Raw genomic sequence first — 15,150 nt, 5'->3', positions numbered from 1 at the left:
TGTTCTATCAGTATTTTCTACTTGACAATGACTTATAAGCCTATATTGAGCACACAAGTCAGCAAATGCATGTAATTTCAATAAATCAATAAATAAGTTAGATTCCGTCACTAACGATCCACAAAAGAGCTTCTTTCTTTATTTCGTTTCTAGGCGCAAGGCAGAATGTAAAAAAACATAAAAAACAGTAGCATTCTAAAGTAAACAGAAAACGAAACCTTGAAATGTGGGCGTGGCACTTTTGTTTACTTTTGTTTTATTGCTTTTAAAGCACTTTAAATTTATGAAAATTAGCAAACCTATATATTTTCTTAATCAGAAAAGTATAGGCTAATAGATGATGTCAAATTCAAAAAATCAAATTTTTGAAAGAATTTTACTTCACTGTCCCCTTAAATTATTACAAGTTTATTGAAATATTTTTAATAATAAAAAAAAAAACTTACCTTTACTCTGACATTTCTCTTACATACCTCTCGACAAAACATATACCCAACAACAGTGAAACCTAGTTTGGCGAGATTTCAGAAAATCGCCAAAGGTTGGGCTATTCTAGGATCCACCCAAATATTTTTGCACCTAATTTAAAGTTATTTACTGTACTGTGATTATTACGTTTTTAATTTTGTTTACTTTCTAAATTAAGAGTTTAAGAGATTGCTATTATTATTATTATTATTAGAATAACGTAGTTCTCCGTTACATTTTAAGATAAGGATGTTTAATCCGATCTTATTAACCATTTTACAATTATTATTTTTGGTACAAATTACATTAATTTACTAATATGAATTACGGTTACAGAGATTCGTTTAATGATTTAGAACTTAACTGATTTAGCTTCATGCACTAAGTGAAGAGTGCAAACGTCGTATTTAAAATATATCCGTCCGCTTGGTAAGCAAAAATATTAAATTACAGTAGTGAACGCGCCAAATTTGTTACAATAACATTTCATTATAAATGTTCATTATAAATGTAAAATCATTATAAATGTAAAATAACATTTCATTTCATTATAAACATTTATAACATTTCATTATAAATGTTATATATACAGTTAGATTTCGAAAAATGATTAATTCTACTTCTAGATCTTAATAGTAGGGGAGAGTGAGGTCAATTGTAACATTTTTTACTTAACTATTTTTAACTAACAAAAAATCCAATATATTATTAGTATTAATTGACAGACGAGTATAGTAGTATCCTCTACTAAAAAAAAAAATAAATACCTTATTTTAAATGTTATTATATTAGTTAATAACAATTTTTGACAGTCGTGCACTTGTTACAATTGTCCCCATTTACGGGGTCAATTGTAACAGCTCATAAATTCAACTAAAACATAGTTAATTATACATATTATCATAGTTGTGATATATTTTTTTATTGATCAAAATAGAAGTGGTATTTTAGGAGTAAAAATAATAATGAGCAGAGACCTATTAAACTTTTAACTTTAAGGGATTAAAAATTTTAATTTATGCCTTGAAAGGTGACAAATAACATAATGCACATGCAACATAATATAAATGATATAGGAAACTATTGGTGGCTCTTAAAGAGTTAAGTAATGGTTTGTAAACATAAGATTATTTATTTTCAGCTGTTACAATCGTCCCTTTACTTATTGTTACAATCGTCCCCAAGACGCCATTTCAGCTTCATTTGTTAAAAACAATGCTAGTTAATTAACAAAACTAATCTTTTTTTTTGAAATGTTAATTAAGGTGTCCACTTACATATTCGGTTAATAATTTTTATTTGTTTTAACAAAATTACTTTGTTACAATATAATATTCTAATACCAAAAAAAGTACTTACGTAGCATGAAAATATCTTTTGTGATGTAACTCTTTCAAAAGTTCATAAAAATGGTTGCCAGCAGGGGTGTACACGTAGATTTATTGAATACACCTTGAACGCCACCTAGAACCCGACACTCGAAATTTTTGCTCTATTACAAGCGTACCCTGTTACAATTGACCCCACTCTCTCCAATCATAAGTGAAATATTTTGACGTGGGATGTGGTGGCACAAAATGTTCTTTTTAGTACATATATGTTTAGTTGAATAATTTCAACTGCTTTGTGCCGAGAAGGAACAATTATTGCGAAGCTATCATCGGGGTTGGTGAGCGTCAGTGGACAGGGGGCTTAACCCCCCTATTTAATTTATGAAATTAAACTTTTTTTTATTTGAAATTCTTTAATATTAAGATTTTTAAAACTTATTTTCATTGAATTGTATAATTTACACTTTTAATGACACTAATCCATATTATTTTTACTCTATTTTAAGTCTATGAAACAGGAGTTGATTTAGTTCATATAGCCCAAGAGTTTTATCCAGAAATATGGGGATCAGTGTTTTTCATTAATGGTAAATATAAACATACGTATATTGTGTTAAATTACAAAAGAAAATTGAAAAAATGAAGTAGTTCTATGTAGATACAATTTAATTAAATATTTCTTTATCTATATTAAAAAAAGGTAAGTATTCCTGCAAAAGCCAGCTGTCAGCCAAAGGGATCAAGGAGGTTAAGGCTCCACAATTTCGAGACCAACGGCATGATTTTATAAGAGCAGAAGAACAGAGCAGACGCAGTTTTTGAGTTTAAGACTACCGGTGTTCAATTACGTATCCTTTTCATTTTGACACTAATCCAGAAGATGAGGGAACTCCTTGATAAAGTATTAGGAAAAAGTTTGTTTTGATTGGACTAATCCGCATTTGCGTTATATTGAGAGGAATATTTTACGTCTGCAACGTCGTCGGTGAGAGCCGGCTGCAAAATTCGAATCAACCAGACATCTCTGAGATTCGTACCCGGTTCACCTCATTGAAGGTGAACGCTCTATCCCTGAGCCACAGTGGCTCATTTTTACATATTGTAAAATTACTTTTCATTTATTACTTCTTATTTTATGACATATTCTGCATTCCTAAGCTTAAGAGCCAGTTTTTATAATAAAAAAAATTGAGCAAATCATTATCATACTTGGCATGTTTGATGTTGTCGGAAATTTTCGACATTCTTTATATATAACTACTAGACACATGTTTTTTTATTTGCTAGAATTTTTTTCCCTCTACGTTTTGATAGGTCTGAAATCCTGATAAAAACACATTTATTTACATGTGTTAATACTTTTTGTGAAATGATGACCCTTGTGTTGTGCTCTATTGCTTCCACACTCTAACTACTAAGATATAAATTCTTTCACACTAGACCTTTGCATCGATAGTCAGAACTTACACAAAAATCTTCGAAATAAGGTTATTTTGTTAAAATTTTGAGCGTCAAAATCTATTTGTGCGAACAGTGAAATACAAAAGTAGATATTTCGGTGAATACAAACTAACTAGTTGTAATTATCCCCCCCTCTCCAAAAGAAAAAAAAGATGAGGGCGTTAACTTCAGGTTAACTATTAGACACATCAAAGTTTTTTAAAAAGCTACAGCTCCCCCTTAACTATTTCCGTACTCAATTACACAGGTACGGGCCTCAAAGTTTAGAGCCCATACTATATAAAAGTTGAACCATAGATTTGTAAATTGATTTTGTTTTTGCTATACTTAAGACCATTTTTTCTGTAAATTTCTTACCTGTCTAGGAAGGCATGTTAATTATCTTGAAATTCGTGTAAAATTTCAGTATCTTGTTTACTTAAAGTCAACTTTAAGGTCACGTCAAATCTACACCGCAGACTTGTTGATTTTATTTAATACTACTCATTAGTATGTATTCAGAGAAATATGAATCTCTACGAATGATTTAATATCAAATCGGATATAACAAATATTTCGGACATTCACCAAAGCGACTATGTGATTGTCGACATTCACCGGTGAAAGTCGACATTCTCTTGATATCGGTCATTCACCGTAACATATATTTAGCATAAAAACTTTTGAATGGGTGTGATTATGGCTTAGTTTCTAAAACACCCTTTGTCACCATTTGTGATATTATAAATTGAGCAGCTTAGAAATGCTATGATGACAGATAGTACTACTTGCCTTTTTTTAAAAAAAAATAATAATATTTATTTCCTTTTAGCACCACCTTATTTTGACGCCGTATTCAACTTGTTTAAACCTGTCATGAGGATGAGTCTCATTCAAAAGACGCAAGTTCTATCGAGAGGTACAAATATATAGATTCAATGATAAATGTGTTCATTATTTTCTATTACTTTTTTAAGATCTCATTACATATTCTCGTCTCTTTAAAGAATTTCTATCAGAGTTTTCAGAATCAAAAATAATTTATTATACTAAAGTGAATAGTCCCAATGACCTAAAGCCGGAAGATATATTTGATAATGGAAAAATTTGGTGGGAGAAAGCGGAGAGACATTACGCATCTTACTTTGTTGGGGTCAAAATTTTCTCACTTCTGACCCATCTGCTCATTTTGATGTTTTGGAATCTTGTTTTATTCATATTAACGAAGATTTCAACGTTCACAACACTAAAATTAATTTTGTGAACTTTACTTCTTTCGACCACAGTTGCTTCCTTTGGTGACCACAGTTTTTCTTATTATTTTGTTTTCATCTTTATTTTATTTTCCATTTTTATTTTCGTCGATAACTTCTCGTTTTCCTTCTTTCAAATCTGTCTAGTTTTTATCATTCATGTTTGGTTGGTCTTGAAAATGAGTGAGTACTCTAAACATATAAACTTTTTTAACTTTAATAATTTTTCAACACTCGCAACATTAAAATTAATTTTGTGAACTTTACCTCTTTCGATCACAGTTGTTTCCTTTGGTAACCACAGTTTTTCGTATTATTTTGTTTTCATCTTTATTTTATTTTCCATTTTATTTTCGTCGATAACTTCTCGTTTTCCTTCTTTCAAATCCGCTTAGTTTTTATCATTCATGTTTGGTTGGTTTTGAAAATGAGTGAGTGCTCTAAACATATAAACTTTTTTAACTTTAATAATTTTTGAACATAACGAAGTTTTTCCATTATCAAATAAATTTTCTCTCATATTCAGACGTATAAAAAATGATTATTACTTTTATAATGATTATCAGTTGTCTGAACTCTTTAATTGGTCACTTATGTCTTATTCAGATTCAACTGCAGAAGTACTTTTAAAGTACATCGATGAAGATGTTCTTCCTGATTTTCTAGGCGGTCAAAGAACGGATTTTAAGGTAAGCTGTAAACTGTATAAAATAATTTTTTAATACTTAATTTCTCCCTTTTCTGTTAAGTCTAATTCGAATTTGCCTAACTATTCCCTTTGTTACGCGTTTGTTTGATTTACTGACTTATTTTATTTTGTTTTAAGAACTAATGTATGTACACAGTGAATAGTTTGATGTTTTGCTGTCATTTTTGGTGCTGAGGGAAACTAAATCCATTTAGAAGTACAGAACTGTAGTCATCAAGCCAAAAATTATATAAAATTGACAAAATAACAATTGTTTGAAGGAATTAGTGCAGATATATTACTAAAAATGTGCTTTTTTAAAAAAACAAAATGTTTTTTTTAATCAAGCCATAAATTGATTCAAATGCACATGAAAATACATATTTTTATTTCTGTAATCTTCGTTGAACATCCGATCCAATTGCTTGGGTTTTGGGTTACGACTACTAATATTCAACTATGCAGCCGTGTAATTTTGAGCCCAATCCACAAGACAAGGGAACTGCTGGAACAAATATTGGGGAAATTTGTCTTCTTTTTGATGGAGCTAACCCACATTTACGTTACATGTAGAGGAATACCACGAGAACCTTCCTCGGTTAGCCTGACGGCAAGGGGACTCTAACTCATGATTCGTCTACCACTAAGGATATTTCATCTCAGCCCTGTGGTCTTTGCAAGTGGAATTCGTATCTACCAGCCATCGCTGGGATTTGAACCAGGTTCACCTCATTGGAAGGCGAATGCTCTATCCCCTGAGCCATAGCTGCTCTGAAAATATGTACTTTATTTTTTATAATTGAACCCAATCCAGAAGACAAGGGAACTCCTGGACCGAGTATTGGGAGAAATTTGCCTTCGTAGAGGATTTTTTGATAGAGCTAACCCGCATTTGCATTACATGGAGAGGAATACCACGAGAACCTCCCACGGTTAGCCTGACTGCAAGGGGGCTCTAACCCATGATCCGTCTTACCACTGAGGATATTTCACGTTAACACTGTGGTCGGTGCAAGCCGGATGCGGAATTCGTATCGACTGGGATTCGAACCCGGTTCGCCTCATTGGAAGGCGAGCACTCTATCTTCTTAGCCATTGCGGCTCTGAAAATATGTATTGTCAGTAAACATACAAATAAAATTTATCTAATATAACTAACTAAAAATATAGAGTGTATGGAACCGAAATTACTGGTTCATACCTTATATTGTCTCGTAAAAATAACTTTACTGATTCTTATGTGTATCATATCTTATTGTAATAGTAAATTTCAGTGTTGGCCTGAATAACAAATAATGGCTGCGGCTACCTTTACGCCAAGTAATGTAAAAGAGGTGTTTCGCAGCACCAGGAACTGTCCTTGGGTTTTGGTGTCGTAGAACACTATTTTGGTGTAAAGTAGTTGTCACCATTTCTGGAGTTCAGATGCACGAAAATTCTGTACGGTGTACTTTAAATTGTATGGTAAAAATTTACTTTCTTTCTTATGGATATTGTTTCGTTATTATAAATTTTAATGTAACTGAATATCAAAAATTAGGGAAATTATTTACACCATACCTGGCTTGAACGTGGACATCTCTATTGAGGTACGTGGTGCAATAACTAGGTTTGTCTTGATACCCAGAGTGTCAGCGAAAGTTAAATAAAATTAAACGACTGCAAATTCAAACTGTCGAATTATGCTAGCCTATTTAAAATTACATTGTTGCCCGCACTCAATTCAATTAAAAGAATTGAACTTACCTTGTTTTTGTTTTGTCGTAGGTCATTAAGGCAAGTTGTGCGACTGTTCTTTTTTTCCAGTGGCGCTTTCTATGGCTAAGAATTTGAATTCGGCCACACCCACACGTAACACCCGTTTATAGGGTAGGACTCATTCATTCATCCACAGATCATAATTTTGACCTGAACCAGAGAACGATCAATCTCCAATTCAGTACCCCCAGAGGTTTGTCAATTTGTTATTGGGTCATGGAGGACATATTGACCCTACAGATTTAGCCTGCACCATTTACTCTTTACTATGTCTTCGGTCGGCTGGATTCGAACTCCCGTTCTCACGAACAGGAGTTCAGCGCAGTTCCAACCAGGCTATCCCGGGCCTAACTTACAATGTAATAGCACCATATGCCTAATTCCTTTAATCCATTCGGCTATACTTCTGAGTACGAACATGAGGTCTCCTTTGTTATTTTTTTAACAACATCGCAGCAACATTGAGATAATTTTTTGGTTTAATGATGATTTGAATAACACATTTTCCCCTTTAATAACTAATATTCGTTATGAACAAGGAGATTTAGTCTTCCACTCGTTCGCGTAAGTTAGTTCTGCACAGCGCAGCTCCTGTAAAACAATCCTGATTCTCTACCAAGCTTGCGTAGAACCAACGTGCGAGATTCTAAGTGAAAATGCAGAATTTATTTAATTTAATAACAAAGCTTGTTGGCGGATCGTCTCCTAAATATAACTTAAGGGATACAAGCTTTAAATATTCGGTTTTGGACATTCAGTTTAGTGTATCTTAACACTAAAAATGGTCGTAACTACATTACACCAATACTACTGTGAAGCACCAAGAATTTCACTACTTTTGATGTAAAGTATCCTTTTTAGGAATGCAGTTACACTGGAATAACTGCAAGATGTGATATACATAAGAGTTAATAAAATTATTTTCACGACACATTACAAAGCATAAATATGAATTAAAATTAAGCTTAACAGGAAAGAAGCGAAATATTATAAAATCCTTTAATGCAACTGGCACACGTTTAAAAATTAAAACATAATTATTTTTTTTACGCAATTAAAGACATGCATACATTGCTTAACACGAAATTATCGTTTCAGTAGATACACCGAAGAGCCATTACATTGTGATCACCCTCTATCCATAACAATGGGCTCGCCCAGGATTTCATGGTTTCTCGCCCAGGAACAATGTCTTCATGGGGCACATTAGGACTCATACTCCTCATAGAACAATCCCTGACGTCTGTAAGCTACTTGAACATAGGTGCAGATCAGGTTCACCCATTCATGGCAAAAGTTTTTCCTGCGGGGAATGGTGTTTACCAACAGGATAATGCACAATGTCATAAGGGTCGAATCGTCGAGGAACATTCCAGTGACTTTCAAGTCATGTCTTGGCCAAATTCACCTGACCTTAATCCAATAGAGCATTTGTGGTCCTACTTGGAAAACCAAATTCGTGCCTCCACGCTACCCCCTTGCAATGTGAGGGAATTGCAGGACCAGTTGGTGAGCGCTTGGTACCAGATATCTCAGACTACCTATCAGTACCTTGTGGAATCAATACCACGCTAGCAGTTTTGAGGACTAAAGGTGGTCCTACATGTTATTAGCAGGGTGGTCATAATGTAATGGCTCTTACAGCAGCGTGAAAGGAAAAAACAGAATCACGTCACTTCGTCGTCAATTTTAAGCTATTTACTGACAATATCCAAAGCGAGCCACTATTGGTGTTTTCGACATCGAAAATAATTCACATATGGTGTGAATGCACGTGAGTTAGGCTTAAGCTTTTTTCGTTATAAGCTTATAGAATTAACTACACGTTTTAAAACGTATATGAAAGTATGATATGGTGGTAATTTTAAATAAAGTTCACTCATTGTTTTAGATTGTTCAACATTAAAATTTGAGATATGCTCAGTCTCCCATTAACGTTTGCAGCTGTCATTTAACCATTTTTGAGATTAGATCTATGTAGTTTACCACCTAATTATTCTCCGTGAAGAATTATTTAACTAGTTATAAATATTATATTCTCTTACACATTATTTTCGGAATATGAGAAATGTATATTTTATGTTAAAATCATTTGAACGAATATTATTTAATGACAGCCTCTAGGGAGAAAAGTTCCAGAGAAATATTATCTCTGCCATCTGCCTTTTTTGAATCCGAGTGATCCTGGAGTCATAGACGTATGCCTGAGACCTCGAAGTGTGTATAACCATCCAGTCATGGTTAGCAAACCAAATACAACCATCCGAGTCGAAGTTAGAACAGAGAGAGGGAGCATACAGATGTCAATATATTACAGAAACATAACTATTTTTTCTAAGTTAGTATACAATTTATTTAATTTGATTTTTTTTCACGAATGAATTTAATGAAATTGATTGTGAGGAGGAATCATAAACGACGCATAGATCGTATTTTTTATAGAAAGGTTACGTAACACAGCTATAGTCTTTGTAAATAGAATAAGCGTCTCGAGGTTACGTGATTTCCACACTCTCTATACTTTTCACCTCTCCGTTACCATGATAGCAGAAAAACTTCTTTCTGCTATTTCCCCACGGCAGACTGAGTGTGGGGAAATCACATTACCTTGATGTGCCTATTCCATTTACAGAATTATAGAGGAAACTGTAAGGTTTTCATGCTCTTTGAAAATATTTTTTAAGATTGTTATTTATTTCTTTATTTTTTTTTTAGAATGAATATTTCCTTATGATAGTTTAGAATTTGTTCAATGTATCTCTATATCTATTTTCAAATGAGAATTGTTGTTTTACTGTTTCTCGTGTTCTCATCGGACAGAAAAATCACATGATTTTTAATAATATATCCAGATAACTGACTATCATTAGAATAATGGTATTTACCTGTGTATTATTTATTTAACCCTTATTTAATATTAATTACCAATAAAATTTAGCGATCATTTCTCCTTAATATTATTCTTTGTTATTATTTGATTTTTTTTTTATTATTATTAGGAAAAATTTAAGGCTTAAAACGACGAGAAAAGTGTCAATTGGCTGATGATTAGCAGATAATTGTCATATTAAGTCGCCCTGCGCACAGAGATGACCATTAATTTTGCCTTACAACTCCTATAGCATGATCAATTTATCAATTAACTCTGCTATTGTATTATCATTTTACCGAATACTCGAAAGGTAACTTAGAAAAAATGAAAAATCCTATCCATCCTTAATTTACCATGCTAAATTGAGATGTTAATTTCTGTTAGAGGAAATAATTTTTTTTTGATCTTGCTTTCTGACTCTTACGAAGCTCTTACGACCCAATTTCCTAATCTAAAACAGCTTAATGCTGGAAATGATGTAATAATTATTTAGTTTATAAGTACTTAATGATGGAAAGGTATGCACTTTGATGTAGCATTCCGCATGTTTACGAAATGTCTCGCAATCACGAGATGAGCTCCGGAACTATTTAAAAGTGGCTATACTGAGAGCTCATCTTGTGCAGAATATGACGTGTCAGTGCGAAATCTGTCTATTAACGAACCTAAACCTTTCTCTTAAAAGCTATTTTTTTTCTTTTTTCTTTATAATTTTCTATTATTATTGATTTTCTTTATACATTGTTGTTATTAATATTGTTTTTTTTTTCTCCTTTGTTCCGAAATACATTAACTAGAATCAACTTGCATTAAAAGCAACGGAGCGAGCATGTAACTTTTAACTTAACTTTTTTGAGTTTTAATTTATGCAACTTTAAACAAATCTTCCTCTTTTAGTTCAATAATTTATGTACGCGTCACTTTTGCAGTGAAACAGACGAACTCACAATGGACGAGACGGAGGAGCACTGCCATACCTTGAAGGTGAGTCCAGTGATGCGAGTTCAGACCCATATGTCACCCATAAACGATACCAATATCGCTCCAAAACCAGGACTATGTAAGTATTAGCAATTGCAATTAAATTACGTTTAACTGGATTGCTCGTAATTGAAGTTATCATTGCATGTTATTTCCATACTATAGACTTTTCAGGTTCAACTCTCTAACTTGTAATTTAAGACAAAATGTTTGAAATGAAGCACTGAAATTTACTCACATTTCTGTGGTACTTGCACATTTATATAGAAAGTAAAACCATGAAACCCTTTTTAAGGTAATTAAAAATATTTCAGAAGGAATACTAAATTTTGCTTTTGTTCTATGTTGCAAGTTAAGAAAATACCGTTATCCCTATGGAGAGAGCCTGTTTGCATCTAAGACACTTTCTATTTGCTTATGAAAAAAAGCATGAATTAAATTTCTGTGGAATTTCTGTGGCACATTTCTTTTGGAACTTGCACATTTATATAGAAAGTAAAACCATGAAACCCTTTTTAAGGTAATTAAAAATATTTCAGAAAGAATACTAAATTTTGCTTTTGTACTCTGTTGCAAGCTAAGAAAATACCGTTCTCCCTATGGAGAGAGTCTGTTTGCATCTAAGTGCATGCTAAATGGATGCCAGAGTTTCAATCGCGAACGAATATCAACATCGCCATCTCTTGAAACGTCGCCTTCTTTTTGCTTATGAAAAATAGCATGAATTAAATTTATGTCCGACGAGTTTAACTGTTAAAAACTTTTATATACTTTTGAAAGCATACTTATATAATTTGATAGCTAAATAAAACGGAACAAGATGCAGTCACGGATGATTACTTAAATCCTAAGGATGGTGTTTTCAGTAGAAATGTAAACAATAACAATCTCGAACTGTATCCCTGCTCTAGTTCCGGCTAGAAAGTTTGCAACTGCTTACCACATGTTATTCTGCGAGGCGATATTTTCGAACGGATAATTTTGTTTTCTATAAAAGAAATAAATTAAATAATTACTGAGCTCAAATCTGCCGTATTTCATAAGATATTAATGTTATTATGTAATTCTGGTGAGTTTGAAGTGAAAATTTGTTTTAGTTATTTAGAGATATATTGTTAAAAAGGGTGACGTGGTTGCTAGATTTTGAATAACTCGCTTTTTTGGCAGTCTTGATTTGGCCTCTTTCCATAAGTTTATTACTGTTCGCTCTTGTTGCACGCTGTGCACCATCTTACGTTAGTGTTAACACTTTTAGCATTGCAAACACAAGCATTGTTATCATTATAAACACAAGTAATAAGTAAACAAATACATTGTTTGCAAGAATCTCAAAACACAATGATGCCAAATGGCTTTAAAATACAACGGAAACAGTAACCCGGAAATTTAGGCGGTACCGAGCTTGCAGCTTTCCCTAGTGTAGAAAACACCATCCATACCGCTGTGGTCTTTTCTTAACTTGCAACGGAGTATGGAGCCGAAGTTGTTCTTTATTCTTGGCCAAGAGTATCTGGAAACGTATTCGTGGAACGGACTCGAAAAGTCCTGAATATGAAGCTGGCCGTCCCTTTTGCATTGATGCACACGTCAGACTTTCTAGTAGTTTTTATTTGGCGGCCAAATGAATTGACTACCGGACATCGAACATAGCTGAAGTGAGTACTGTCTCATAGGACGGTAGATTTGCTTGATTACATAATCTGCATTCTATTTTATCCCAAATGATGTTCGGGGCTCTGAGAAAGACTGTCCAGTTTTTGAACACTTATTTCGTCAAACTCTGACAGTGTAAGTCTCGATACGTGAATGGATCAGTTATCCTGCAGGAAGATGAAATGGCCTTCCTTGAAATATTGACATAGAGAGAAGTCGCATACATCTCGAGTTCATGCCTCCAGTCACAAGAGCTAAGGGACTGAAGGTTAAAGTACGAAAAACACTCCACATCATGACGACTTAGTTGGTTGTTCAAAAGTTACTCTATAATTTGTAATATACAATGAGACTTGATATATAGGGATATATGTAATAACCGCCCTTAAGGTGTATTTTAAGAATAATTGTCTAAAATATGTCTAAAAAATATGCACATTATGATCACATATTAATATTTAAATGTGTAAAAAAAGGCTATCAAACTCTGTCAAAACCATTTGTTTGCCAGATGGAACTAGGAAGGGTTTCTTTTTATCACGTTTCAACTCATTTCCGTAGCATCTGGAAATCAAATAGAATTTGATGTTCTCATTCCCACTTTCCCTAATAATTATTATGAATTTCATACCCTAATATGCATAATTTTTTATTTCAGAAAGGATCCTAAAAATATATATTAGGGGTACATTATGGAACAAGTTGTATATTAAATGGATAATTAAGTGTTCGATCACTAAAGTTAAAAAAATAGTACCAAAAACGGACTTATGATCATTTTGTTATCATATTGTGCTCCTATATCATACCCTCCAACATATGTCCGAATTTTTTTTTCCAGTAGTAGTGACTTTCTGAAATTTTTAAAATTAATAGAATTGTTAACTTTGAACAGAATTAGGGGTTCAACTTTTAACAGAATTGTTAAATTGGTCGGTAATAATAACTTTCGATAGATGATCACATTATGTAAGATACTGCCTATCCCCCCCTAGTTTTAAAGAAGAAGATTAGGTAGTACACTTAAACTCAGCTTGCAAAATTTTATTTTGAGCTTTCATGCATCCGAATCCTATCAATTTAAGTGAACAATATTCTTCTTTAATATTAGACTATACTCTCTGTAAAATCAAATAAGCGTCTACGTGATAATATATAATTTGTCTGAAGTAAGAACTCCCCCAGCCATTCTTCTGGACCCGTGGCGGTGACTATGGTAACGAGATATAACTATTTAAAGTAGGGGTGTGGGTGACTGTTAAGGATACGTTTTGGCTTTGGTCGGCTAGAGAAAGGAAATCCTTTTCTCCGGTCTATTGCGTTAGAGAGAAGAGAAGCTACTCTCCCTGAAATGCGCTATTCTTGTTTCCATAGCAGAAGACTGTCTCAGACTTTGTGGCGGATGAAGCTCTTACCGTCGACAAACTATAACTCTTCACATTTTACCATTTTCTGTTTATTATTGTTTTGGCAAATCTTTCTTCTCCATGTATGTTTCAGTAAGAAGTTGGTATTTATTTGCGTGGGAAAGATTTGTCGAAACCATGGTATCAGATAGGGGAAAAGTGTGAAGAGTCGGGAAATCGCAAAACCTTGAGACATCTACTCTGTTTACAAAGAATAAAATGTGATTTGTTTATTGTGGTGGTTGAGGGTAAATATTTAACTTCAAAAAGGTTAAACAGCCATTTGATAATTGACGTGGATAATGTAAGAGATATTTTTTAGTTTATTTTATAGCATTGTTTTTCTTCTTTCATTACAGACATTTATCGTTTCATCAATTGTTCCAGCTGGTTCACCTCCAGGCGCCTCATGGTTCGAATCATGGCTCTTGATTCTTGACTTCATTCTCATCGTTTATGAATCATCTATCTACAAGACTATTTACTCATGTATTTAATAAAGATTTGAATGATGAACATTTATACTTATCCATAGTTCATTAAAAATATATAAATATATAAATAAATAATGGAAAGAAAATCATTCCTCAAAATCACGTATGCGTATTCATGTTAGACAATTGTCAAAAATGGCAACGCTTAACCAGATTTCGGTAAAATGGATCGAACGGACAACCTGATAACTGAATAATAATGACTTTTTCTCAGGACCTTGTATTTTTAAGACGTAAACATAGTCTACGAGTGTCAATCTTTAAAAGAGCACCTTACACATAGTATTTGAGCAGTAACTTTCTAAATTCTGAGTTGGTTTCGTTCATTCTTTTCGCCTCATTGTTTTATACCATATATTTTATATTTACATAGCTAAAGGCTGTTACCGTAGTTAATTTTTCAGATCACTTCGTATAAGACACCTGTCTAACCACATCAGAACGCCTTAATCGATAAAGTGGAAATAATCAAGATTTTGAGATTGATTGGTTTTTGTGCTTAATGTGCAATTTCATAATATAATATATATATATATATATATATATATATATATATATATATATATATATATATATATATATATATATATATATATATATATATATATATATACACCGAAGAGCCGTAACATTATGACCACCCTGCTAATAACATGTAGGACCACCTTTAGCCCTCAAAACTGTTAACACCCGCTGTGGCATTGTTTCCACAAGGTGCTGATAGGTAGTCTGAGGTATCTGGTACCAAGCACTCACCAATTGGTCCAGCAATTCCCTCACATTGCGAAGGGGTAGCGTGGCAGCTC

The 15,150-nt window shown here is 33.1% G+C and overlaps 1 protein-coding gene across 2 annotated transcripts in view; it reads left to right on the top strand.

Annotated features, from left to right (window-relative positions):
- LOC107437193 (SEC14-like protein 2) overlaps positions 1-14,370 on the top strand; it is a 45,453-nt gene extending 31,083 nt beyond the window's left edge. For both annotated transcript variants that reach the window (XM_016049110.5, XM_016049109.5), the window contains exons 9-14: positions 2,306-2,386; positions 4,072-4,158; positions 5,099-5,181; positions 9,056-9,276; positions 10,740-10,870; positions 14,210-14,370. In XM_016049110.5, coding sequence (XP_015904596.1) covers positions 2,306-2,386; positions 4,072-4,158; positions 5,099-5,181; positions 9,056-9,276; positions 10,740-10,870; positions 14,210-14,289 — 683 coding nt within the window. In that variant the 3' untranslated portion in view covers positions 14,290-14,370. The remainder of the gene's footprint in view (positions 1-2,305; positions 2,387-4,071; positions 4,159-5,098; positions 5,182-9,055; positions 9,277-10,739; positions 10,871-14,209) is intronic.
- The last annotated feature ends 780 nt before the right edge of the window (positions 14,371-15,150 follow it).

This window comes from Parasteatoda tepidariorum, chromosome 1, assembly GCF_982258835.1.
Source record: "Parasteatoda tepidariorum strain Cologne lab strain chromosome 1, Ptep-v5.0, whole genome shotgun sequence".
NCBI lineage: Eukaryota > Metazoa > Arthropoda > Arachnida > Araneae > Theridiidae > Parasteatoda > Parasteatoda tepidariorum.
The sequence above is the reverse complement of the archived record's forward strand: the minus strand, read 5'-3'. Positions and strand labels throughout refer to the sequence as shown.